This window comes from Pelmatolapia mariae, linkage group LG22 (genome assembly GCF_036321145.2).
Source record: "Pelmatolapia mariae isolate MD_Pm_ZW linkage group LG22, Pm_UMD_F_2, whole genome shotgun sequence".
Classification (NCBI taxonomy): domain Eukaryota; kingdom Metazoa; phylum Chordata; class Actinopteri; order Cichliformes; family Cichlidae; genus Pelmatolapia; species Pelmatolapia mariae.
Genome location: NC_086245.2, coordinates 9,882,791 through 9,909,356, shown reverse-complemented (window position 1 = coordinate 9,909,356; position 26,566 = coordinate 9,882,791). Strand labels below are relative to the sequence as shown.

General features: G+C 38.9%; 1 protein-coding gene and 1 long non-coding RNA gene across 2 annotated transcripts; both read right to left on the bottom strand.

Annotated features, from left to right (window-relative positions):
• Positions 1-7,115: 7,115 nt before the first annotated feature.
• LOC135932239 (XK-related protein 8-like) lies at positions 7,116-11,783 on the bottom strand. Its single transcript, XM_065469606.1, has 4 exons — positions 11,578-11,783; positions 11,033-11,223; positions 7,949-8,575; positions 7,116-7,186 (listed from the first exon to the last, which is right to left on the bottom strand). The coding sequence occupies exons 1-4, from the start codon at positions 11,781-11,783 to the stop codon at positions 7,116-7,118; spliced, it is 1,095 nt and encodes a 364-aa protein (XP_065325678.1).
• A 5,279-nt stretch (positions 11,784-17,062) lies between these two features.
• On the bottom strand, positions 17,063-18,489 carry LOC135933665 (uncharacterized). Its single transcript, XR_010573876.1, has 3 exons — positions 18,473-18,489; positions 17,603-17,881; positions 17,063-17,082 (listed from the first exon to the last, which is right to left on the bottom strand). It is a non-coding gene; the product is annotated as an uncharacterized LOC135933665 (long non-coding RNA).
• Between the last annotated feature and the right edge of the window lie 8,077 nt (positions 18,490-26,566).

The following is a 26,566-nucleotide window of genomic DNA, read 5'->3' as shown; positions in this document are numbered from 1 at the left end:
TATTTGAACATCTGAATGCATCTGAATGCAACATCACTCTCAATCATGAAATGGTAATGATGATTATAAAATAGCAGCAAATAATAGCAGGAAAATATTCCTACTCCTCTCAATTCCCTCTCTCGACCTCTGGACCACCAGAGGTCGCCATACATTATGTTGGGTCACTCCTTGGCCCATTCAGCTGCTTCCCTGTCCACCCCTGACGTCATGGACATTAGGATCACTGTTCTTAGCTCTGACCCTCTCTTGGCATCCTGTGACTTAACAAATCAGATTCAAACCTAATGTTACTCAACCTAATGTTACTCAAAACATGAACCTAATTACGTATTTGGTTTTTCGACATTTATTTTTATATCTTATTCAACATTACTCAGCATTTGTGAACCTCTGAAAGCGTTGTCTTTAAGAGGATCAAAGGAAGCACGTCTCTGCATGTGCTTCCTGTTGGTCCTTATCTGATCATCAACATCCTGTGCACAAACTGTCGCTGCTGCTGCAAATGCCTCTCATCTAAGTCACCTATCACAAGCAAAATCATCATAAACGCTTATTCTCCTAAAGGATCAAAGGAAAACAACCACTTTAATCACTCAGTGTAAGCACATAGTTAATTAATTTTATCATAGCTAAAAGCTCCCTAAGAACAACTTCTGTGTGTTGACACTAACTTCATTTTAAAACTCACATTTCCTGTGTTATACCCTGTTTTAATATAACATTTTATTTCATTTTTGCTGCTCTTAATGTAATGATACATTCTAATTTATACTTTATCAGACTTAACCAAAATATATAAGCTTTCTCCTTTTGCTTCTGTTTTAAACAAAAACTTGGTCACTTCAACGAGCATTTGTTATTCTGTAACTGCTTTTTGTATAATAAGACTAATTTAGAGCTGCAGGTGTTATCTCAATATTTTACGTGTCACACAGTCTAGTCACAAGCGAAACTCCTATTCAGTTAAATGCTAAATGGATTTCAGGCCTTCGGCCTCAAATCAATACTGCCATATGTGTGAATGAACTCTATGTCTGTAAGCGTGCGCAGCCTTCAATGCTCTGTCATCTTGCACAATAAATTGCTCGGACATCGCGCCGAACAAAGCTTCTGACCTTCAGATTATTGACTTGAGCAACATTTCTTTAATAAGCACAAAATGCAATGTGTATGAAAAAATCATTCCTGTGTATGTAATCTTCAATGCTATTCATTCGGGTCAGTGACACTTTTAACATCCTCATAAAAAGCTCTCCTCTACCCCAGAAATAAATCTATTTACTATCTGTCTCTAAAGCCTACATTATAACAACTTTATTCTAAAAATCAAAAAGAGATCCCACACTTTCTTCTCATAAAATGTTCACTATTTTTCCCCAAAGCATATCCTTTATTCCCACAGTTTCCCTCTAAATTTGGTGTACAACTTCTTATTAACACCAGCAATTTATCTTCTAAACCCAATTCAGTTCATTTTAATCCTCTCTTTAAAGAATTAACAATCTCTGCCTCAGTTTTACCCTATCTAAATTATCAAACAACCCCAATAGTTATAAAATCATACTAAAACCCATTTCAAATTAAACAAATTAAATCTTAAATCCCTCTCTTTTTTGACACATCTCATGTGGCAAAAAACTCAAAATGCGTCACCCAAGCTTAAAAAATTAAAAGGGAAAAAAAAGGTTAGTCATATCATATCATTTCTCAGAACAGCTCAGCCATCCTCCTCTCCGGTATTTTGCTCCAGCCCTGAAAACCTGTGTTTAAGGAACAAAATCAATTTAATCATCATGTCAAATCTTCTCAAAATCATTGCTCCATGCAAAGTCTGGATCCTTGGAACTTCCTGGAAACAAAACCTGTACTTCACTCTCCCCCTATATCATCCAATCTGTGTCATCACAAAAACAAACTTAAACAAAACAGTTATTAATCATGAGTTACCTCAGTTAATGGTAACTTGAATTTCATCAAACAATGTTTTCCCTTTTAGCATTTAGCATTCTCCCAACAATATAATGTAATCCCATAATCTAACCCCAGTAAAAAGAAATTTTCTCCAAGCATACATCAGCAACCCAAAATCAGCATCCCCAGATTTAAGTCTCCCACTTGTCCTGCTTATGGCAAAAGCAAAACAAAGCATCCCCTTTCTTTTCCTCACATGATAAATCTGTCCACATTTATTCATTCCCACCTTAGTCCAAGTCACTCACATTCACTCACACTCATCCACACATGATATTTTTTGCTGATCTGCAGCCTTCTGCGCACGTCATCAGATGCTCCACATCAGCAAAATGAGCTCAATCATTTGTTTTATTTCGTTTTCCTTTTTAGGAAAATAGTTCGCTATACTCTTGACTGGATTGAATCGATACAATCCATTTTTAGACAGAGACTTGCCGCCAATCAGTCTCTGATTGTAATCAATTATAATTCTGTAATGCCCACCTGATTTTCGTACTTGGTAATTTTGTCAGCGCCGTCAGTTCACTCTCCTCCAGGCCTGCTTAGAACAAAAATGAAAAAAGAGAGCTGATTATTAGCTCATCAAAGTACAAAACAAAATCACCTGACAGGTTTTTCCTAAGTGCACTGTTACAAAAACTATGGGCCCTTTTAGACATGTCCATGTTTATCAAAACTCCCTCTATTAAAATGAAAAACAACAGCCCCAAAAAATCTTAAACAATCTTAAATTTCACCCATTCAACACATTGAAAACCTCGTCAAAAGATCAAAGACCGTTTGCACAATGTCACCCTTCCTCACTTTACCATGTGTTCATTCAGCATAAGATCTAAACCGATTTCAACAACGTACCCTCACTAAATTATAAATTTCCTGTCCAAATCTGCCCCTCTGAACAGACCTGACCACCGTAATCAAATATCCTGATACTTTACCATTATATATTTCGCCAACTAATCTTCAACAGCCACCGCTCTCTCTTGAACTGAAAGCCTCCGACACACACGCACACAGGAAGTGTCTCTGCTCCAGCTAATTTGCATAAACCCACAGCTCAACAGCCAACTTGACAAGAGAAATACATGTTTAAACCTTAACACATTATTGAATTATTCTCATTTTCTTTCTATACTAATCACTGGTTTTAATCACTCAGTACGAGGGCACTCCTAAGTCACTCTTATAAACACTTTTCTTTTATTTTTTCCATCTATTTTAAATCTTTCCATCAATTTTATTAACCATTCACACCATTCTCCCACTCATACAAGCAGCAAGCAGATCTTCATTGCATATGCTTGTGTTCTTAGCTAGGGTTTTAATCAATATCTGTTCATTAAGCTTCAGGAGCTTGTCTTTATAAGGTTAATGCATTTTCTGTTTGTGTGTGTATGGGTATGTGTCATTTTGCATCTATGGCTTCACAGTCTCCCAGACTCCTTCCCAATTCTCCAGTTATCCAGTCAGTTTTCTCTTTCCCCGAATTACTAACCGAAACTTTTGATTTCCCACCTTAAATAAAATCCCTCCTGGTCTTCAGCCAGGAGCTAGGGCTTGCTTTTCAGGTTCATGGACACATGATTCTGTGAACAATTCAACCAGAAACTTGCCTTAACTTATCCATTGATGTTAACCTACAATTTCCTTCCGACTGGTGCGTCTGGAGAGTTGGTCCAAGTCTGCTTTACTCCTGAAAATAACAAAACTAAGACATTTTCATTATTATCACAAGTGCTTAAATAACCCATTTCTCTATCTCTGATCAGAAACACCAATTATGCCATGCATGTAAGCGTGTTCTTCCTTGCATTTTATGTTAATTGAGTGTAAACTGCTTCTTCATTGAATTAATTCATTGAGTTCTTCGTTGCATTTCTATGTATTCATGTTAATGTACTCTATGTGTAAGCTGTTTCTTCATTGCATCTTAAATTATAATCAGTTTTACTTCATGCATTTTTCACTGAGGTTTAGATTCAAACTATCTCACTTCTGATTCATTTCAAAAATAATCTCACATGTAACAATTTGTATGTGTGTTTTCTATTCATTAAGGTAATGACAATTATTTTCTTTCATTATTCTTACCTTTTCTAATGTTTACCTCTTTGTTATGCTGTAGTGGACATCCCTAAACAATTCATGAGTTCAGGTTTCAATTTTCAATCCAATTATATCCTATATTCTCGCAGTCAAACTCGTCCAGCTTCATCTCTCACCGGTCTCTTTTTCATTCACAGTGTCCTGTTCGTGCTTCAAAGCTCCAGCAAACACAGTCTCAACTCAGCTGTTGTCTTCTTCTCTGTTTCTTTACAGTCTTTCTTTTAGGTTAAGTCCCAGCATGGCAAAATCTCACTCAATGTCCAGTGCTCTTCCACAATTCTTTATCCCACTGTTCAACTGCCCAGCCTGTATTTTCACAGTACATGTTGCATTAGTCTTACATGCTGCTGCTGGTCGTCAGTCGTCATCAGTGTTAATGGATCAGTGGCACTGTCGTTTGCCTGCTGTATTCAAGTCCACGATGTTCTGTCGGTCTTCATCAGGCGATTAACTGTCCTTTAAGCTTCTTCTCAGGGTCAAAGACAAAGTGAGAGATCAAGCTGCACAATTTCGAGCCAAAGCCTGGCTTATTTTCTCCCAATTCTATTAATCTATTGTTCTGGTGCTGCACTCAAGGTTCCAAAGTTGAAAGACGTCCACCTGTATTGACACACTAAAGCATACAATTAGTATTATATTCATTTTTTCTTAAAGGCTTCATTTGCTTCATGGGCCTCATCTGTCTCTCTGTGTTCTTTCTGTACACACTCAGTTCCTTTTATGGGCATGCAGAGTTCCTGTTCACTATTTCCTGTTCTCTGCAGAGTCTGTCTCTCTTTATATTTATAGTCTAAAAACCCTCTTTAATTCTACTAAATCTTGATCTAAAAAACAATACACCTTCATTTCACTCACACACATTTAAATAGAGCTCTTTCACACCTCAGAACAACTAACACTTCTCCACACACATCACCCTTCACCCTTCTTTAGATCAGTTTGTAGCGTATACACTTATATGTTTTCCATCAGAAAAAATAAACTCAATTTCTCATAACCTCACTCACGCGTTTCTTGAATTAAAGCACTTGCAAACTTTAAACATCCTATTTTACATCACAAAAGAAATATATTTCCCACTCCTTTATTTCATACACACTTTTAAACGTTCTAACCTCTTTCAGACACCATGAGTCGTCTTACACACCCTGCCTTTTCTCTCACTCAAACTTCCATTTTCCACTCACTCAGACAAATCATGCAGAGTCACTCAAATCAAATACTGACAGCATTCACACAGTTAAAATCACACAAAATTCGCTTTCATACGAGTATTTTGGACATGCCTTCCATGATCAGAAAGAGCAAGTCAAAAGAAAAAAGAAAAAGAAAACTGAAACCTCTCATCGTCCTCACAGCTTCTCCCCACACACACATAACTGAAAAATAAAACACACCAACATTTATGGCTCACGAAATATACATCTATCAAAATTCAGTCATTTACTTTACATCCACACTAATATATTCAAACTGTATTCATACTCTCGTAATAAGCAAAACCAACCTCTTATATACAGGAAAATTGGCAAACAATAGTCATAAAGCTCAATACTCTCGAAACTGAAACCACCCTCTCTGCGCGTCACCGCTGCTCATTTGCATTTACACACACCATCAGTGCACATCCGGCTGTGCATTGGTGACACAGAGACTGATCTTACTCATGGATCTCATATTTTATATTACAGACGTCTTTAATTACAACTGCACAGATTCTAGGCCTCTTAGCTCCTACGAATTTCGACAAATTTAATAATAACCGCCCAGCGGAAAACTCCCTGAGTTTTTTGCGACCAATTTAGCCATTATCCCGTCCCCGACGGTGGCCCGATTGCTAGTGCCCTAACTGAATTTAAAAGCGTTAACCAACCCAAACTTTGCCTGAAGCTCTATTTTTGGCATCTCACAGCCAAGGCTTTCTCGAAATTTTAAGTTAAGGTTTCACGCCCGAAACCGGGTTTCTACTGGCCAAAAAAGCGCAGATACCGTTCCAAACGGTAAAGTGGTCCAACCACTAGCTTATCTCAGGATGCCCTGTACCCCACGGTCAAGCCAAACCGAGCTAATCCTATTCGCCGATAGGTCAACAATGCGCGTCCACATCGAGGAGGGATCGCAACGTCCGGGCTATGCGCTTCTTAGCAGCCCAGCTGCCGTTCTTGAAAATTTAGAGTAATTTGAACCAACAATCTACATCCAAACCAGGATTAAGATTAAGGACAACCCTCAACAGTTTTAGAGATTCCCCAGTCCTCTTCGGATGTTGCCCGAAACTATCCCTAGTCATCGCTAGGTGAAGGATAAATTTCTCTATCCAGCAGGGAGCGTCACCTCCGAGAAACTTCTTAAAGGTTGCATAACCAATGGGACTTGAACCCACAAAATGACCAAATTCCCTATCATTCTAAGAGTTCACTTAGCAGTCCAACTGCTTTCTCTTTTCATTCCTTTATTCTCATTACTCAGTACTGTCACTTATACTTCATTATCATTACTTCAACCGGTAAACTTCATGAAAACTTCACCAAAATTAAAAAACAGACATTCACCAGTAATTACAGTGACCAGGCTTTTAATTTGACATGCCCAATGTGACACCTTTTGGAAATATATTTCAACAGGCAGCGTCTTACCTTTAAATGCCCCGGGGAATGCCTGCTCACTTTCACCACTGATTACCGTCTGCCCGTCCAATTACCACGGACCCCGGATCTCACCAAAACCCCAACATTCCCTCTCTCTCACCGGAACGAGCCCCCAAATGTTAGGGGTTCAATGTTGAGAGAGGAATCCATAAATAACCACAGATCCGGTCCGGTGTGCAATTAGACGACATTTTAATGAATACACATGTGTGAGTCCGACCGCTGTGCAGATTTCAGCGTCGAACTGAACTTACAATCATTAGACAAAGGTTTTATAGGGTTAAGATAGTACAGCCCCCTCTTTTGCAAAACAGACACAATACAGCTCACGTCAGCCTAAACCACAAAATGTTCCTGCTAACTTTTAACATATTTTAAAATACATCATGTCTCATCTCCATCCTGGTGTCGCACCATGAGCGCCTCCTTATCTCCCCGGACATCAGGTGCACTTCCTGTAAGCATCAGACAATACGCCGGCACAATTTGCACTTGCAGCAAAAATACATCTTCACTTCTGCCCTACCAAAATAGATCTACTATGGTGTGTATGTGTGTGTGCGTACACGTGCGGGGGCGCGTGCATGCTGTGTACTGCGTACGTGTCATGACCTCTCTCACTATAGGTGTCTGTATGTGTATGTCTCGTCTATCTGTGCGTGCAGAGTTTGCATCTGCTTTCTGAACCTTAGTTGACCTCAACTTAGGCAACCAGGCTAAGGCCATCCTGTGTGTAATGATCTTGACTTATATGTAAAATATATAAAACACCTGTTTCAATCTAACACAACTACTTAAAGCTTAACTCAAAGATAAATGCATAATAAACACCCTACTCCTTGGCTTGCACTCACTCTGCTTTCGGTTTCACTTCTGCAAAAGCACGCCGTTTCCTGTCAGCCTGCAACTCAGTTTTCTCACCCACTGAAGACTATGTGTAAGAATATAAAAACATTCAAAAACCTTTAAATTATAGATTCAACTGATTATAACTGAACCTGTAATAAAGACTAATATAATACCAATATATTTGAACATCTGAATGCATCTGAATGCAACATCACTCTCAATCATGAAATGGTAATGATGATTATAAAATAGCAGCAAATAATAGCAGGAAAATATTCCTACTCCTCTCAATGTCAAATGATGCAGGTCAGCAGAAGAAGTTCTCGGCAGCTTCCTCATTCTTTTATTGTCAGTGGCCTTAAGGAGACGTGTAGGAACTGAATGAGATCGCTCTTCATCTTCAGGTTGCTCCTCTGGGATGGTGGCCCCTTTCAGCTTATCTTTATCAAGGTTTGGATGGAAGAACGTATAATAAATAACTTTAAATAACAGACCAAGGATGTAAACAGCAACAACACAGGCAGCCGTGGTTAAAGGGTGTGTCACAAAATCATGAGGATCTGTGCTCATCTTCCAGCACCACAAACCACAGAGGATGCAAATATCAATAAGGATATACGCGTGATAGAGCACGGACCTGATCCTCATCCCCTTGGCCACACTAAACCAGTTAAAATACCAAATGAGGCCAACAGTGGATCTGTAAAGCCATTCTCCACGAGGGTCATCCATGAAGTCCGTCTTGGATCGCCAAGCGAAGAAGAATAAAACTAGCCAAGTGCAGATGAAGTGGGCGAAGATGAAGCAGGGCAGCACGGAGGCAAAAAGAGTGAGGGCAGCGATGCGAGAAGAGATGAGAACCAGGTTCCAGATGAAGTAGAAAACTAATGAGATCATGTGGTGTTTTTCCTTCTCTGGCAGGAAGGTGCGCGTTGAGTGATCGTAGGTGGTCAAAAAGGAGGCGATGGACAAAGTCGAGCCGATGGCCTTCAACACTGAGGGGAGAGCGAGGGGCAGAGTTAGAACAAACGCTGATTCTTTGTTAGAAGATCCAAGTAATTTATGAGTTCAAAAAGCAACCCCAAATATTTCCAAACATTTTTTTGTCATTTAGTATTTTATTATTTAGACTGTATGATGTTTGTTTTCACAGAAACAGCGATCATTTGGCATTTAACATTTTCACATCAACCAATTATAATAGGTTAGTATATTTATTTCTGTTCTATTCACATCTCAGTGTGAGCTCCAACAAAGATGCTTTTAATTCTCTGCTGCAATTTCACTTTCCAAAATTTGATGACCAGATTTCACAAAAAAATTGAAGCAATTTTGAATTTGATGGCAGCAACACGTCTCATGGAGGCAAAAGAAGGCTGGACAAGAAAGTGAACAATTTCAGAAAAATGTTCCTTAGTGTTCCTCATCATCTACACTGAAAAAAAGGAATTGGCCAGCTCTTGGATTTACATAAGCAGCTTGCATGTATTTAACACAAGTGACTCATGCTTTAAAGTTAAGTGTAACTATATAGTGTAGAAACTACATGATATGCAGAGAGGCTAGATTAAATTGTTCATATCATGTTTGAGTGAAGTAAGTCAATAATATAGCAATGTTAAATCCCGCGACACTGCACAGGATTTCAGTCTCGCGTGCTTTGGATCGTGGTTTGAGGAAGGCATCCATCTCAGTCAAGTCGAGCAGCCGCCTCTACTTTTTTTGGTATACCGAAAAAAGTAAATTGGGTGGTTGTTACATTAAAAAAGTCTAACTTGTAATTTGAAGAAAATAATTTCATGTTTCTATGGTGAAAGCAATTAAATCATGTAGGATCTGTATGAAATTCAGCAACTTAATTTGTTCCTGGTGAGATGACCTGTTACAATCTAGTAAGAGTGGTTAGTTTCTGGACTCATGAAATTAACAAGATCACATGAGATTTGAAAAACTGCAGGAAAACCACTGGAGTTTTAAGAGGCAGACAGCTACACACACACCCCGTGTATGCCATCGCTTTGTGGTTCAAATCCACAATCCACTGGGTGTTCTGGTTTCCTCCCACAGTTAACAGTAACACAATTAAAGTTAGGTTAATTGGTGATTCCAAATTGCTCCTGAATGTGAGTGTAAATGGTTGTTTGTCTCTCTGTGATAGACTGGTGAGCTGTCCAGGGTGTACCCTGCCTCTTAACCTATCACTTTGGGTTATGCACCAGCCCCCCAGAACCCAGATAAGGATTGGACAGTTGTTGAAAGTCCATTTAATTTTTATGTAAACCGGACTCTAGACTTTGTTGAACATTATTTGATATGACCAAGTAGTAATGGGGTAAAAGTTATTGAATAGTTCCAGATTCCAAGGCTCAACTTTCTTCATCTAAACATGTTTCATCACGTTTTATCAACACAAAATGAGCAGGCTTATTGAATATGAATCAGTTGTGTTGATTTAACTAAGTTGTTTAAGTTTCTGCCAAAGCAAAACAATTGTGTGCAACCAATGTCCACTATTGAATGAAGTACATGCAACATACTCATTTTTTTAAGGCATTCTTTTCCTCCTGGATTACCCTTTTGTGTTACACATTTCACTGTTTTTCCTTTTGCTACCTAGCCTGACCTGTCTCCCCAAGGTGATATTTGTGTATTGTATGTACGGTCGGCAAGGTCTGTCATCTCGGTTGTGGGCAACTGCAGCTGACAAATAAAGGCTATCTCATCATCTCATCTCTCACCAAATGGTGGCTGCCTATTGAACCACCTGTTGAATTGGAAAGGCACCATCAATGCTGAAAGTTTCTATAACAACACCTGCTCCCATACAGACCTCTTTTTGTAGAGAGAGCCTTAGAAACAAACTGAACAACACAGCAAGACAAGGCTGAACTGCATACTCTGTGTATTATAAAGGCTTCACGATAGAGTCTGGGTGACCTGGTCTGCCTGCAATCACAATCTCTCACCAACTGAAAACATTTGGAGCATCATGAAACAAAAAATACGACTCAGAACTGTTGATCAGCTAGAATCCTACATCAGGCAAGAATGGGACAGTGTTTCTCTCCCAAATGTCCAGCAGCTGGTCTCCTCAGTTCCCAGACATTTACAGTCTGTTGTTAAAAGAAGAGGGCAAACTACACAGTGGGAAATTTGACCATGTTCCAACTTTATTGACACATGCTGCTGCCATCAAACTCAAAATTAGCTTGATGATAGACTGATATATTTTCTATGTTCTGTTGTAAATAAAATAAGTGTTTATTAATTTGCATATCATTGGAATTTGTTTTTATCTACAATTTATACAGCATCCCAACTCTTTTGGAATTCAAGTTATAAACAGATGAGAAACCTTTGAATGTGGTTTTATTCGTAATTCTACTTTCAATGAAAAGCTACACCTGAGTGATCCAAGCATACGTGATCAAAAGCTGAGTAACAAACTATACCTGTAACAGGATCCAGCCGACCTTCGTGCAGAATGATGGTGAGCATGAGAGCAAGCTGTGGGGCGCTCTCTGAAAACGTCTCAATGAAGCGCAAAGTGCGGAGATCCTGTCTCAGAAACTTGGCCACACTCTCAGCGTCAGCGTCCTTTCCATGTAAGCTTTGCACAGACTTCTCCATGATTCCTGCATACCTGAGAACCAGAAGAACCAGTTACATCAAATCCTCCCGCCAGACATGCTAAACTGAAAATATCTCAAAGCAGAAAAGGAGCAACAAACATCCGAATAAAACAGGCTTTACCCAATTATAATAAAGAAAAGAAAGATCCACAGAACATAAGCAGTAAACAAGTAAGTCAGCGATTGATGTCAGTAGCTTATATACTGAAAAGAAAATGGATGCATGACTCATGGGTGTACAAACAGAAACCTTCCAAATAAACAAGTTCATTTAATTTTATTTCCTATAAATCAAATATTTCAAGACAAGGACATGTAAGGATGGTGCCTGGGGCACTATGAACTTAAAATCATCGTAGCGGTACCACAGCCAGCTGTACACCTGAACCAACATGGACGAGCCCAAGAGAAACAGCAGCAGGAGGCTGAAGTACACGTAGGCCTCCTGCTTGTAGAAGGACACAGCAGCCCATATATCCAACCCTATATCAAACAGGAACAGCAGCAAGTCCACACAGGTGAAGAGAAAGTACTGAGTGCAGCATTTAAACTCATCCTCAGAGCCCGGCATGTCGTCTCGATGGCCTGCTTCTGAAGCAGCTACGTCATAAACTGAAATCGAAACTGAAAGAGGCAGTGCTTAAGAAACACCACTTAGAGACTGATCTACTCATGATATGAGCTGATATCCACCCACTTTACACACATGCATACATATAATCAACTGTAGTATGTCCATCGAGACATGAATACAACTTAAAACAACTTAAAACTGTAAAAGAAAAAAAAAATAAACAGTAAGGAACGATCTGGACTTTTGATTTCTCTCACTGAACCGGCTTTGGTAACTATTGTCCCTGATGTAAATATGTAAAAATTGTGTGTGTTTCTGTTCTGTGACCTGTTCTGTTTGTATATGTGTGTTTTTTGCTGCTGATACAACCAAATTTCCCCTGATTATTCTTTTCTATTCTATTTGCATTTCATACCTTTGGCTGTGGCTTGTCTCTCATACCGGTGTTAAATTAATAAAGATAATTCTCACTGTGAAGTTGCAATGAAATAATACATGATTGAGTTGATGTCAACACATTATGCCATCATAAGTACAGCATAATCAAAGCTTCCCAGCAAGTGTGACTCCAAATGTGTGTCCTTCGAGCTTACGCCCCATAAAATGTCACAAACTCTTTGTGCTGTTTGAATTTTCGTTTTTTCAAATAATCAAGTAGGTGATGTTGTATACGTCCAATTTTTCAATACATAATTGCAATGAATGGATCAAATCACTGTCACTGATTCCCAAATCAAATATCTGATAAACACCAAAAAAGTTTATCTGAACACTTTCTATCAACATTTCTATCAAGTAAACAAAGATTTAACTTTAGTGTCAGCTCTGATAACAAAGTAAACAAATGTGGAATGAGTGAGTGAGATAAACACTAGCTTTTGGTATCTAAACACAGAGAAATGTGTTTAGAACAGATCAGGCGACCTGTTCTAAACACATGTTTTTCTTTTTAACTCCTTGACATACGCTTATTTTCTCAATTATGGCCATCCACAATAATACCGGACCTTTGTACAGCCTTTGTGATTGGTATTCCTATTACTGCAGCCATGGCATAACATGAAAACTCAGAATTCATGATATACAATTCTTTTAAAAGTATATTGTGACATAATGTGGTTAAATCATGTCCTATGTTCTATGCTTGCACCTTCCACTGGTGCAGGGCAGGGGGCGCCCTTTGCCCTGTCTTCTTTAGGCTCCTTCACTTGAACCAAACACATCCCCACAAGTGATGAATAAAGCTGACTGTTCTCTAAATCCCAGTGGTGTGCTGTGAAGACAGTGGTAGATAAAACCCCAGCCTCTTTCAGATGACATGGTTAATTTATTAAAACAGCTTTTTTTCTGTGAACTTTGGGGCTCAGTTTCCCAAACCATGAAACTTTGTTAGTGTTTTAATTTGAAACTAAACATAATTCTTGTCTGAGAAAAGTCACTTGGATGAGTGATGAAACGTTTCTCTCACTGAAAATGCTACGTCCAGATGAACAGAATCAACTTTTGGGGGTTTGGGCCGCGTTATAGATGGCAATGGAGAAGCTGTGCAAAGATGACAAAGGCTGAATTGGTGGAGGTTGATGGCTGCACTCAATCAGTTGAAAGAATTAAGAAATTCCTGGAGTTGATATTCTACTATTAGCATTTAATTTCTAGCTGCTCCTCTATAACCAAACCTCTGTTTGCCCTCACTGCTCGACAAAAGAGGAGAGGCAGAGTTAAAACAAGTACCAATGCTGGTCTATACAGAAAACTGAGCAGGGGCAGATCTAGAAGGGTGGCATAAATGATCTCTTGCCACCCCAAGTGCCACCCTAGTTTTGCATACGACAGTGTTGTTTATTTTACAGTTAACAGTGACTATAAATGCTAAAACTGAATATATTGCATAGTGTTACCCCTCTCCACCATTAACAAATGGTTCAGCCCATAGCTCAGACCGGCTTTTTCTTGTTTTCAGTAGCAAGCGATGCTTATGATTGTGCCATAAGTACATTTTGAACAACACCATGGGAATTTCGGATTTCACACAGGTGTTGGTTGTTGCACTCTGGAAATGGAATGAAGGTGAGTGTTATTAACCCTCTGGGGTCCACGGACACGCTGCACCTCCAAATTCAATGACTGATTTAAGCTGACATAGCAACAAGCTGCAGCCACGCTGAGTCTGTATTTCAGCTCAAGTTGAAAGTTCGTACTTCAAAGTATATATCGGCTTTTAAATTGTAATTGCAGGCCAGTAAATCCAGAGTTATGATAAAAAAATATATATAAGCCATGCTTTTTTCTAAATACTGTCGTCACGTTTTTGTGTGTGTGTGTGTGTGTTTTTTAATTTTTTTTAAAGCATTTTCTAAGGAGAGCGCAAAAGCAGTAAAGAAAGAAAAAGAGCCACTTCTTTCCTATCGGTGGGAAAATGTACCATGTCTACCTTTTTTTTTTTTAAAGTCACGTGCGATTCGGTTGCTTAGGGAGACGGGAAAGTTTTGGGAGTGACGGTAACGGCAGCGAGACAGAGCGAGCGAGTGAGCGAGAGAGTTTTTTACATGTGGTAGATTTGTGACATTTAGCGTGGAGTGTATCGTTAGTGTGTTGTGTTGTCTTGTGTAGTTGTTCTGTTGTGTAGTCATTGTTTTGTTTTGTGTGTCAGTGAGGGCACTGAGGAATGTCACAAAGGTACACCTCCTTTTGTCAGGCCTGCAGGTTTATCCCTGTGCTGTTCTCCTCTGTCTTGTGGTGGACAAACAATTTTTTTTACTGGCACACATAATTTGTGGGGCATCTTATTGGGACACCTGATTGTTCTCTTATTTTAGTTTTAGTAATATTTTTAAATGGTTGTACAAAGATAAACTGTATAGAAAAAAGCTGTATATGTTTACAAAATGTGTGCATAAGTTTTCAAAATGTACAATTTATGTTTGCATTTCAAGTTATAAAAATAATTTACTCAACATGTCTGTGTGGTTTTTTTTGGGGTTTTTTTACAGTAAAAAAAACTACTACTAGGTTTTTAAGTTCTTTGTGTGATTTCAGATGAGTAATACTAATGCAGTATGTTAGTAAAAAAACAACTAAATTCAGACAAGTGAGGTTGAGCTGAAAAGAATGATACCAAACACGGGCAAGGGGAAAAAAATTAATTGAAACAATTTGAGCGTGAAATACAAACGTAAACTCAGAAGGAGTCAAAGATGGCCTGTTGTATTTCGGACCTCAGAGGGTTAATCCAACAAATCATGAAAAATTAGGTTTAAATTTGTGTTCATGACAGTGCAGATTTCTGACATTTTGTGTAATTTAAGCATGTAACAATTTGATTTTTTTCTAACAAAAAAAGTGTGAAACTTAAGTTAGACTTGTGATTGTAAATGAGCCGCCCCATATGGAAGAAATATAGTGTCATCAGAATCCAACTATTTTTAGACATTGAATTTATAACACTGAATTTTTATCCTCCAAATTTCCCTGCAAAAAATATTCACCTGCAAAAATTCGCCTGCAAAAATTCACCTGCAAAAAATTCACCTGCAAAAAATTCACCTGCAAAAATTCACCTGCAAAAAATTCACCTGCAAAAATTCACCTGCAAAAAATTCACCTGCAAAAATTCACCTGCAAAAGTGATGACCTTAAATGACCCAAGCCAGAGCAATCAGCACTAGATCGAGTCGAGCGGCTCTCAGCCAATTAAATTACGCTGTTTGATCACATGACATCGTTAGCCAGCAGTGTGTCTCCTAGAAGATAGCTGTTTAGAGGTGAGGGATTAAGGCTGTATCCCAATTCAGGGGCTGTATCCCAATTCAGGGTCTGCAGCCTTAAAGTACGCAGCCTCAACGATCCTCAAGGGCCGCGTACTCAAAGACCGCTAAGGCCGGAAGTGCGAGGCTCGTGAAATGGGACGGTCTAGCCGCCGTCGCGCTGCCCAGGTTGCCTAGCAACCATAACACCAACCGCTGGAAACGTTTCATACAGCTTTGTTTGACAGAAATGAAGGAGAACATATTTTGTTCGTGTGTTTGTTTCTACACGAGCTTTGTGTGATTTAATAAGTCACACAAAGCTCGTGTAGGTGTAGCCATGAGGCTGAAACCACAGGACTGTAAAACATGATTGTTGGCCTTCATATCTGTACTGAACAGTCATTTAGGATTAGCTAGTAAATAACAATTAGCCAATGTTGTTCATGAGACTAAAGTCAGTGTAAATATGATATGGCCAATATTATAGTTATTATATTAATCATTATAAGTTATTACAGCAGTGAGTTTGAACTCTCAAATCAAATCACTTCTATTGTCACATCACATGTGCAGGTACACTGGTACAGCATATGTGAGTGAAATTCATGTGAGTGAACTCTGTGTCTAACACTGAGCTTCAGTAAAGATTCAAGTTCCAGTTATTTATAAGTCCTATCACCTTAAATCTTCACTCAAAGACAAATATGTTTGACAGTGTATATGTATTATATATAAGAGACAAATGTTGTTTGTTTGATATGTTGGCATTACTAAATTTGGCTCAATGCTCACATATATGTGTAAAAAGAAAATGTACGAGCTGTGATAACTGTTGCTGATAGAATGAAGAGTAGACTGATATATGAAATATTCCTTTATTGGGTGAGAAAATCAGACCATGTCATAACTGCTTTAAGTCATACAGAATAGATATCAGAGCCTTAAACAGACTGACTTCTGCTAAATGGGTCAAACTGGGCAGAAAGTACACAAACACATAACATCCTTATAGAATATGATGTAACACTATAGATCAACTTACCTCTGAGTATATAAAGCATATAAACAATTACAGCAATATGATGCAACAAACACAGCAGTGCTACTAATCCAAAATACTCAAAGCTTCATAGAACTGAAACAAACATTTATTTTTAGCTCCATTCTGCTGCTGATACATACTTTAGGTTTCTGAATATTAAACTTGTTGCTGCCTTTCATAGAGTGTAACTTGAAGGCCCTGAGTACTTTCTCCCACACTGAAAACACTGGAATGATAACATTATTTGAACATTACCTAATAAGACTGATTCAGGACAGACAATTAGTTATTTTAAACTTTTCTAGCAGTCCTTCACAAACACGAACAGTCTGTCTATTCTCTCCATCTGTCAGCTGCTGCTGGCTCTTCCTCACACACTGCTGAGTGTGTCCTGGTGGATCATCAGGGGTGCAAAGCCTCACAGATGATGTGCAGCAGTGGGTCCCTCAGTCTGTTCTCACTCTGGACACTTGCAGTCGTCACACAAGGAAATCAAATGTGTGATAAGCTGCAGGATTCAAACACAAGTGTAACTTATAAATACATGTTCATACTTTTATTCCACAATCAGAGAGAAAGAAACAGAGAGAGAGTGCAGGACAGACAGACAGGTGACAGTCTCAGGTGTATACACTGCTACAAAACAGCACAAGAGAAGGAGGATTTAGTGTTTGTGTTATTACGAGTGCTAAACAAGAAGAGTTCCCAGATGGTCCAGTGGACACATGTGTGACTCCTGTGATTAAAGCATCTTTCTTTCAGCTTAACGAGTGAACCGTCAGCTCGTTCAAACACACGTTAAAGTCAGTTTGGCTCGACACCACCAAACAGAGGCAGCAATATAACATAGCTAACATTAACAGTGCAGTGAATCCTGCTTGTGCCGTCATATTCAGGACTGCAAACCGAGCAGCATCACTGACTTTCAGCTTGTTGTGTTTGTGGATTTATGGCTGACTTTAATTATCCATGAAATCATCACATTCTCTGTAAGAGAATCAATGAGTACTAAAAATGTGCACCTTTACCTGTGTGTTTTCTGGAACAGGAACAGGGTAATATCTGTGACCCAACTCCCACAGCTGGTTGGGGGACTCATGTTGTTTTCTGTTCGCAGTGGATGGTTGTCCCATCCACTGCAAAATGTATTAAAATTATCCTCTAGTCGAGGAAGAAAGATGTAATGGCAGCAAAAGAGGTGTGCAGCATTTGAAATGTCAAGAAGGCCTTCTTCCTCAGGGTTGTGAAGAACATCGTAGTAAATGCATGTAACGGCCACCCAGAGGTCTCTCCACAGTCGCTCTATTCTGAAATAATATATAAAAAATATTTAAATTAGGTATGGCCTTTCTTTTGGTGTGTATGAGAAATTCCCTGCTTGTTTCTAACCCTACATGAAATGTGTGCATGACAACAGTAATAATACATTATCAGGGCATGTAGGAAGGACCCAGGCATATCACTTAAAAGGTGTCAAAAGGGTTGTGATGATCAGTGGCAATACATGAGATGACAACCAGACCATTAACACAGAATGAACATTCTTGGAAGGAAGTAACAGACTGGAAAAGGTGTGTGAATAACTAAAAATAGGGCAGAGTCCTGAAGGCTCTTTGGGGTTTGTAGGACCTGTCCAATATTTTCTTCCTTGAGGGGTAAATAATGGAAATTGAAAGAAACAACAACAAAAAACAAAACAAAAAACACCTGACACATATCAGACAATATATCCTGCTGGATAGGGCACTGTTCTCTAAAGACATATTACTATAAAACTTTTTTCATAAAACTATACCCTTTAAATGTTTATGTATTTTTAAATAATGGAAATAAAGCTGCAACACCTTCCATCTTATGTCAGAAACATTTGAGGTTGACAGTATTTTATGAGAACAAACCTTTGATTGTGCACACTTGTAACCCATATTTAAGGATGGCTTGGATAAAACGTACCAAAATGAAAAAAAAGGACCATTAATCTTAGCAGTACACTCTGTTTATAGTGAATAAGCCATAGGTGCAGCGGTTAAAGAGTTAACTGCTCTGGTGTAGGCGTGAGTTGCTCTAAGCCAATGAGCTGCTGAGACGTGGTGCAAGGCCCCGCCCGCCATCTCCGTCTGAGAGAGCACAGGCTTTTCCTTCTCTCTCGCGCGAATCCTCCATGAGCACGCTAGCAAGGAAAAAGACACAGCGATTCACTGAAACGAGGTATGAAAAAATAAAATAAACGGGAGAGTTAACACTTGCCGCTTATGAAAGACCTTTTATTGTATGTGTACTGCTAAGACAAGTAACCAGCTGGTTCGTTTTTACATTGTTGTTCGACGAAGGTCGGGAGTTAGAGACGACGCCATTTCATCATTCCTGCGCCATCTCGCGCTGCTCCGCCTTTCTTTTCTGAGATCGGTGAGCAAAGTATTTTAATAGTTCATTGTTTATCTGCACTTTTCATTAGTTCTTTGTAAGCAGAATGTTCCAGTGTTTATTTGATAATTGTTTAAAAATATTTTGTGGAAAACTTTATTCAATTTACTGAAAAAAAAAAAAACCAGCATTTGAAGCAAATGCTGAGTGTGTGTTTTACTGTTTATTTTCAAATTGTAACATGGCTAACGTTGCAAATAATATATTTTATTTGATACTGAACTGTGATTATATGAGAACTTAATATGTCCTATGACACTGTCATTGACAGGTCAGGTTTTTTTTTGTTCCCTTTGTATCTTCCTTTTGATGCATTGCAACGGATCCTGTAATCGATGGCGAGCCAACCCCGTTGAAGGACCAATTGACTTTGTTCTGTGCTGCACAGCAGAGTGTGGTAGGCCAGTTGCAACAAAACAAAAACACACCACGCCACTTTGAACTTACTGTTCCCCTTCTTCACACACATCCCCCTGGACTTACGGACGGTTTATTTTAAGGACTTTTTACGGACTCTATACATCCCACGAACAGGAAGGGAAGTGGGTGTGGGCGGTTGGATCTATTTCTCCAGCTGAATAATTGTTGCAATTTGTTCACAAAGTCTATGAAGATACAACCAAGTGTTGTTATTTGGATTTTGCTAAGTGATATTGTGGTTCATTTTGGAAGTGAACTTTGTACATTTAGAAGGGTGCACCCAGGTAAGGTTTCTTTTTTTTGTGATTACTGTGATTGTGCCACAGGGTTGTCACTGAGGAAAATACTGGTACCAAAAACAGAGACTTTTATTTATAATATTTTGTATGTTTGTAATTTTCTTTCTTTTGTTTCTGGATGACAAAAAATACAAAGCCGGCATTTTCAAAACTCACAGTTGCCTGAGTCTCATTCAGTTTGCCTCTCCTGTACATAGCCAAACCTACTGGTCCAAAGCAGTGAGCTCTTTTGCATCAAATTTGGGTGAAGTACCTTTTGGTCTTAGAGTATTAGAGACACATTAGTGTTACAGTTGGCGAGCCAGCAGCCAGGAGTTATTGTGAAACTGCATGAGACTCATTAAATTTTACAACAATAAGAAACAAGCAAAACCGAAGTCTGGTAAAATGGACATAGTACTTAAAGAGGCAATTAAAATCCCTAACTCAGTAATCATAAAAGGGCTTACCAACAGTGACCTTGATGAAGAAGTAGCTATCTACCTGGGGAAACACGGTTCAGTTAACCGTCACATCCGCATAGATGATCCGCATTCCGAGTTTCACAGGCAGATGATAGCACTCATTCCTGAAATGAAACTGCCTCTTCCTGTGCCACGAACAGTAAACATCAGCCGTGCAACCTCCACATTTTCCCATCCGTGGTTGCCACGAACCCTGAAAACAAAGAAAAGTACCCCAAAACATTCGAAGCTTTAAACAAACTTAGATCTGATGATAAAGAACTTCTTATGCCTTAATCAGAGTGTTTTTAAAAAATGTAAAAGAATCCTTAAAGTCTTTGATTGCTACTGCTCTAGAAGGCATAAAACATGAATTGTCTCATGAATGCACTTTCCAGCATGTGTCAGTATGAAGTTTAATTTAACACAGCTGTTAAAACATTTTTCAGGATTTACCAGGTTGATAACAATTATTTAGATTTATTGAATTTATAGGAAATTACACAAGTGCCATCTTGTATCATTATGATCTGTGTAAAGAGACAATTTTAAGAATACTTTTGCAAAAACACGTTAAAGTTGGAAGTAATTGGCCGATGTTCCAATCTTGAAGATCAGCTGTGCCCATTTGTTGCACATTGTGGGAATGGAGAAGTTGAGGCCCTTGCAGGCTCCCCACAATTTTCCCCAAACTGAGCGACCCAGCTAATTCAACACCTTTACTAAGCAGTGCTGTTATGTAATTGGATACAAGGGGTGAGATAGTAATATTTTCCCTCCTTGGTTGTAGCTCCCTGACATTACAAGGGTAATCATTTTATGATGTCGGGTTCAGTGTTACACCAGGATTTCAAATACAATATCATCATCAATAAGAATTAGTATTATCATTTCAGAATTGTAGGTAACCACTTTTAAATGCCATAGACTACTTATTTGTTTAATTTGATGTATTCACTCTAGGAGAGCACAGAGGGAATATCCCGTTTAACTTATGCTATCTGTTTAAGTTTAGATAGTATTTGTAAAGATATTGACCATATCCTTTTCTGAAAGTGTGGATATAATGGATGGGGTAAGGTACTGGCATGCCACAACTTTATAGTTGTTAAATTCTGGGTACAAGTATACATGCCCATCTTGTACATGTTTTTTTTAATATTATTATTATTATTATTATTATTATTATTATCATCATCATCATCATCATCATCATCATCATCACCACCACCACCATCCTACCCAATTACATGTTTCTTTTAATCAGGTTATGCTGTTTTAATGACTTTACAGTATAATTTACATTGTGTTCCTTTAATTTTCCCTAATTGTATGTTATATTAATCCCATATTTCCGTTTTAATATTTCTAACGTTTGCCTTGTTTTCTTCACTGCCTGGTCTGCCTCTGTCTCGCCTGTATGGATGCATTTACACCTAAATTTCCCCAACAAATGATGTTTTAATTCACCACTATTCCAGTGAAACACGAGTCTCCCATCTTCCTGCTACGGGTCTCGAGTTTTTGTTCACCAAAGCACACCAACTTCATACTGACGGACATATCACTGCCCTATTCCCGCCTTGCCTGACCGTGTTTTGTGGCTTTGGTTGGTTCACTTCTCCTCACTCTTCCCCATTCTTGTCATTAAATCAGGCCGTTCTGCAACCATGGCAGCCATTCACTCTATGGCTTTATTCATAGTGTATTTTACCCCTTAACCCAATGCCGTTCTCGTTTCCCACATTATATTTGCAGTGTTCGTCTATCAATATCTGCGGATTATGGTTTTGTACCGAGCATCCTATTTTGTAGAGCACAGCATGTAAAGGTTAGCTCGGTTAGCAGGATGCTAGCATGTAGCGCTTAGTGAGACACGCATCAGACGAGTTGAGCAAAGACCCCGTCTGTGTACCTTATACGTGACCAACGGATTTAAATAAAATTAACGTTTCAAAAGACAAACTTGAAGATAAAACATAATATACTTACCGGAGAACCGCCAGGGTTTGCCGCTGCCATCATGCCGCTCCTGAATTCAAAACTGCCTCTGCAGACAGGCAGGGGAGGCGCGGAAATTTTCTTTGAGTTAGTCAAACGTTTTCCTCAGTTCGAGTAGATGATAAAATAAAAGAAAAATGAATGGTATTTTAAGTAGGACTAGGCGTTCTGTAATGATCTCTATTTAGGAGAAAAACTTAATCACTCACCTCTAAACAGCTCTCTTTTCAGAAGACACTGCCGGCTAACATGTCATGTGATCAAACAGCGTAATTTAATTGGCTGAGAGCCGCTCGACTCGATCTAGTGCTGATTGCTCTGGCTTGGGTCATTTAAGGTCATCACTTTTGCAGGCGAATTTTTTGCAGGCGAATTTTTGCAGGTGAATATTTTTTGCAGGGAAATTTGGAGGATAAAAATTCAGTGTTATAAATTCAATGTCTAAAAATAGTTGGATTCTGATGACACTATATTTCTTCCATAAAAAACAGAACTGAGAAAACCTAAACTGGGAAAACTAAAGAGCAAACCTGAAATGATAACGAAACGCGGTGAAGGACAGAGAGATGCAGACAGACGAAGGGAAACCACTCAGGATGACAGAGGAGATTAACGCAGATGAACTGGCAACAGACAGGAGAACACACAGGGCTTAAATACACACAGCAGTAATCAAGAGATGAGAGACAGGAGGGGAACACACCAGGGAGAAATCAGAGCTGATGAGACAGGGGAAACGTAAACTGAACACACTCACATGAGACAGAGACCTTCAGAATAAAACAGGAAACTCACAGACACAGAGAACCAGACAAGACACTGAACTTAGACAGATTCACAAGCAGACAGTGTGACACCATGGACAGACAGAGGGAACACAGAGAAGTGGGAGCAGGCAGGCATGGAACAAAAACCCTAACAAATGGCAAACCTTAACAAAAGATATAACAGAATAAACAAGAACATAGAATAATAAAAAGAAACACTGAGTCGTCAGACTCAGGACCATGACAGATCATTCGTATGATCACCATTTACAGTTAAGGGTTCAGAGTATACAAATATCACACATTAGTTAGAATAGCTAGTTTTTAATTACACCGCAGGTTAATTTTAGTGTTAAAATCTCTGTAGTCTGTAGTCTAAGGAGCTTGGAAAGAAAATTTGTCTCTAGAAACTATCTTGACTCCCAGTCAGTGGAGTACATATTTTCTGTCAGTTTTAGGGGTTTGTCTACGGTGGCCCCTAGAGACAAAGCACGTACAAACTCCAAAACACTTGCAAACTCCAAAGCACTTGCAAAATCCAAAACACTTGCAAACTTCAAAACACTTGCAAACTCCAAAGCACTTGCAAACTCCAAAACACTTGCAAACTCCAAAGCACTTGCAAACTTCAAAACACTTGCAAACTCCAAAGCACTTGCAAACTCCAAAACACTTGCAAACTCCAAAGTACTTGCAAACTTCAAAACACTTGCAAACTCCAAAGCACTTGCAAACCCCAAAACACAACGGAAGTGCTCCAGGACGCTAGGGGCAGTGTTGAGCTTTTGTTACCTAGTAACTACACAAGCCATGAAGTACCAATGACCGACGCGCTTCCCAGGTTGCCTAGCAACCATGATACTAACCGCTGGAAACGTGTCATACAACTTTGTTTGACAGAAATGAAAGAGAACATATTTTGTTCATTTGTTTGTTTGTTTCTACAAGAGCTTTGTGTGATTTGATAAGTATCTGAGGCTGAGACCACAGGACAGTAAAACATGATTTTTGGGCTTCATTTCTGTACTGAACAGTCATTTAAGATTAGTTAATAAATAACAATTTGCTAATGTTGTTCATGAGACTAAAGTCATATCACTTTGGTAATGTAAATATTATATGGCCAATATTATAGTTATTATATTCATCATTATTAGTTATTACGGCAGTTAACATGAACTCTGTGTTAAATACTGAGCTTACAGATTCAAGTTGCAGTTATTTATATGTCTTATGACCTTAAATCTTCACTCAAAGACAAGTATCTTTGACAGTGCGCATATATATATATATATATATAAATATATATATATATATATAGAGAGAGAGAGATAGGTGTATCATATATAAGAGACAAATGTTGTTCCTTCAGTATGTTGGCATTACTAAATTTGGCTCATTGCTTACATATATTTATAAAAATAAAATGTACGAGCTGTGATAACTGTTTCTGATAAAATGAAGAATAGACTGATATATTAAATATTCCTTTATTGGGTGAGAAAATCAGACCATGTCATAACTGCTTTAAGTCATACAGAATAGATATCAGAGCCTTAAACAGGCTGACTTCTGCTAAATGGGTCAAACTGGGCAGAAAGTCTACAAACACATAACATCCTTATAGAATATGATGTAACACTATAGATCATAGGTGTCAAACTCTGGCCCGCGGGCCAAATTTGGCCCGCAGCCTAATTACATTTGGCCCGCGAAGTCATGCCAAATTACTATTAGAGCTGGCCTACTGGTATTATACAGCTAATATATATATTGTTTAGTATTAAGCTTTGCTTGTTCCATATTCAGTTTTTCAGCAAAACTTGTTTGAGTCCATAAGAAAAGATTAATTCTTATATCTGCAGGAAGATTTTTTTTTTCAATAAATATTAATGTTAGCCCACGACTTTGTTCCAGTTTTGAATTTTGGCCCACTGTGTATTTGAGTTTGACACCCCTGCTATAGATCAACTTACCTCTGAGTATATAAAGCATATAAACAATTACAGCAATATGATGCAACAAACACAGCAGTGCTACTAATCCAAAATACTCAAAGCTTCATAGAACTGAAACAAACATTTTTAGCTCCATTCTGCTGCTGATACATACTTTAGGTTTCTGAATATTAAACTTGTTGCTGCCTTTCATAGTGTGTAACCTGAAGGCCCTGAGTACTTTCTCCCACACTGAAAACACTGGAATGATAACATTATTTGAACATTACCTAATAAGATTGATTCAGGACAGACATTAGTTATGTTAAACTTTTCTACCAGTCCTTCACAAACAGGGAACAGTCTGTCTATTCTCTCCATCTGTCAGCTGCTGCTGGCTCTTCCTCCTCCTCTTCCTCACACACGGCTGAGTTTGTCCTGGTGGATCATCAGGGGTGCAAAGCCTCACAGATGATGTGCAGCAGTGGGTCCCTCAGTCTGTCCTCACTCTGGACACTTGCAGTTGTCACACAAGGAAATCAAATGTGTGATAAGCTGCAGGATTCAAACATAAGTGTAACTTATAAATACATGTTCATACTTTTATTCTACAATCAGAGAGAAAGAAGGAGAGAGAGAGTGCAGGACAGACAGACAGGTGACAGTCTCAGGTGTATACACTGCTACAGAACAGCACAAGAGAAGGAGGATTTAGCGTTTGTGTTATTACGAGTGCTAAACAAGAGGAGTTCCCAGATGGTCCAGTGGACACATGTGTGACTCCTGTGATTAAAGCATCTTTATTTCAGCTTAACGAGTGAACCGTCAGCTCGTTCAAACACACGTTAAAGTCCGTTTGGCTCGACACCACCGAACAGAGGCAGCAATATAACATAGCTGACATTAACAGTGCAGTGAATCCTGCTTGTGCCGTGATATTCAGGACTGCAAACCGAGCAGCATCACTGACTTTCAGCTTGTTGTGTTTGTGGATATATGACTGACTTTAATTATCCATGAAATCATCACATCTCTGTAAGACTAAGGTCGACCATTGAACGGCGAATATTTTTAAGTAAAGGCTTTAAAACCAAGCTAATGTCACATAACTTTCCCGACATGTGTCCAACAGTAATGTTTTAATGTTCTTCATTATAAAAACATTTGCGCATAAATAAGAGACATAATATTCAGTACTTACTTCTGAAAGTTTACTCTTCGGCCGCTCCGCTTCCGCCGTTTTTTCGGCAAAATTATCCACACCACCGCCGCACTATGAAATCTGGGGTATGTTGGGCCATGAAGGCTACACCGACCCATCCTTAAAATTCAGGGAAATTAAGGACGCATTTGAGGGCCGCATTTGGAGCAGCCTTTGAATTGGGACAGCCTTCGTCGTGTCGCTGTGACGTAATCGGCCTTAAAATGCGGCCTACAGCCCAAATCCGGTCATTGGTACTTCGTGGCTTGTGTAGTTACTATGTAACAAAAGCTCAACACTGCCCCTAGCGTCCTGGAGCACTTCCGTTGTGTTTTGGGGTTTGCAAGTGTTTTGGAGTTTGTACGTGCTTTGTCTCTAGGGGCCACCGTATTTGTCTATGTCATGACCCTGATGAAGGCCACAAGCCGAAACGCGTTGGTCAATTATTAAAGTTGTTCATCTTCCCTCAAGTGTTGCTGGAGTTCCTGCATTGTGAATTC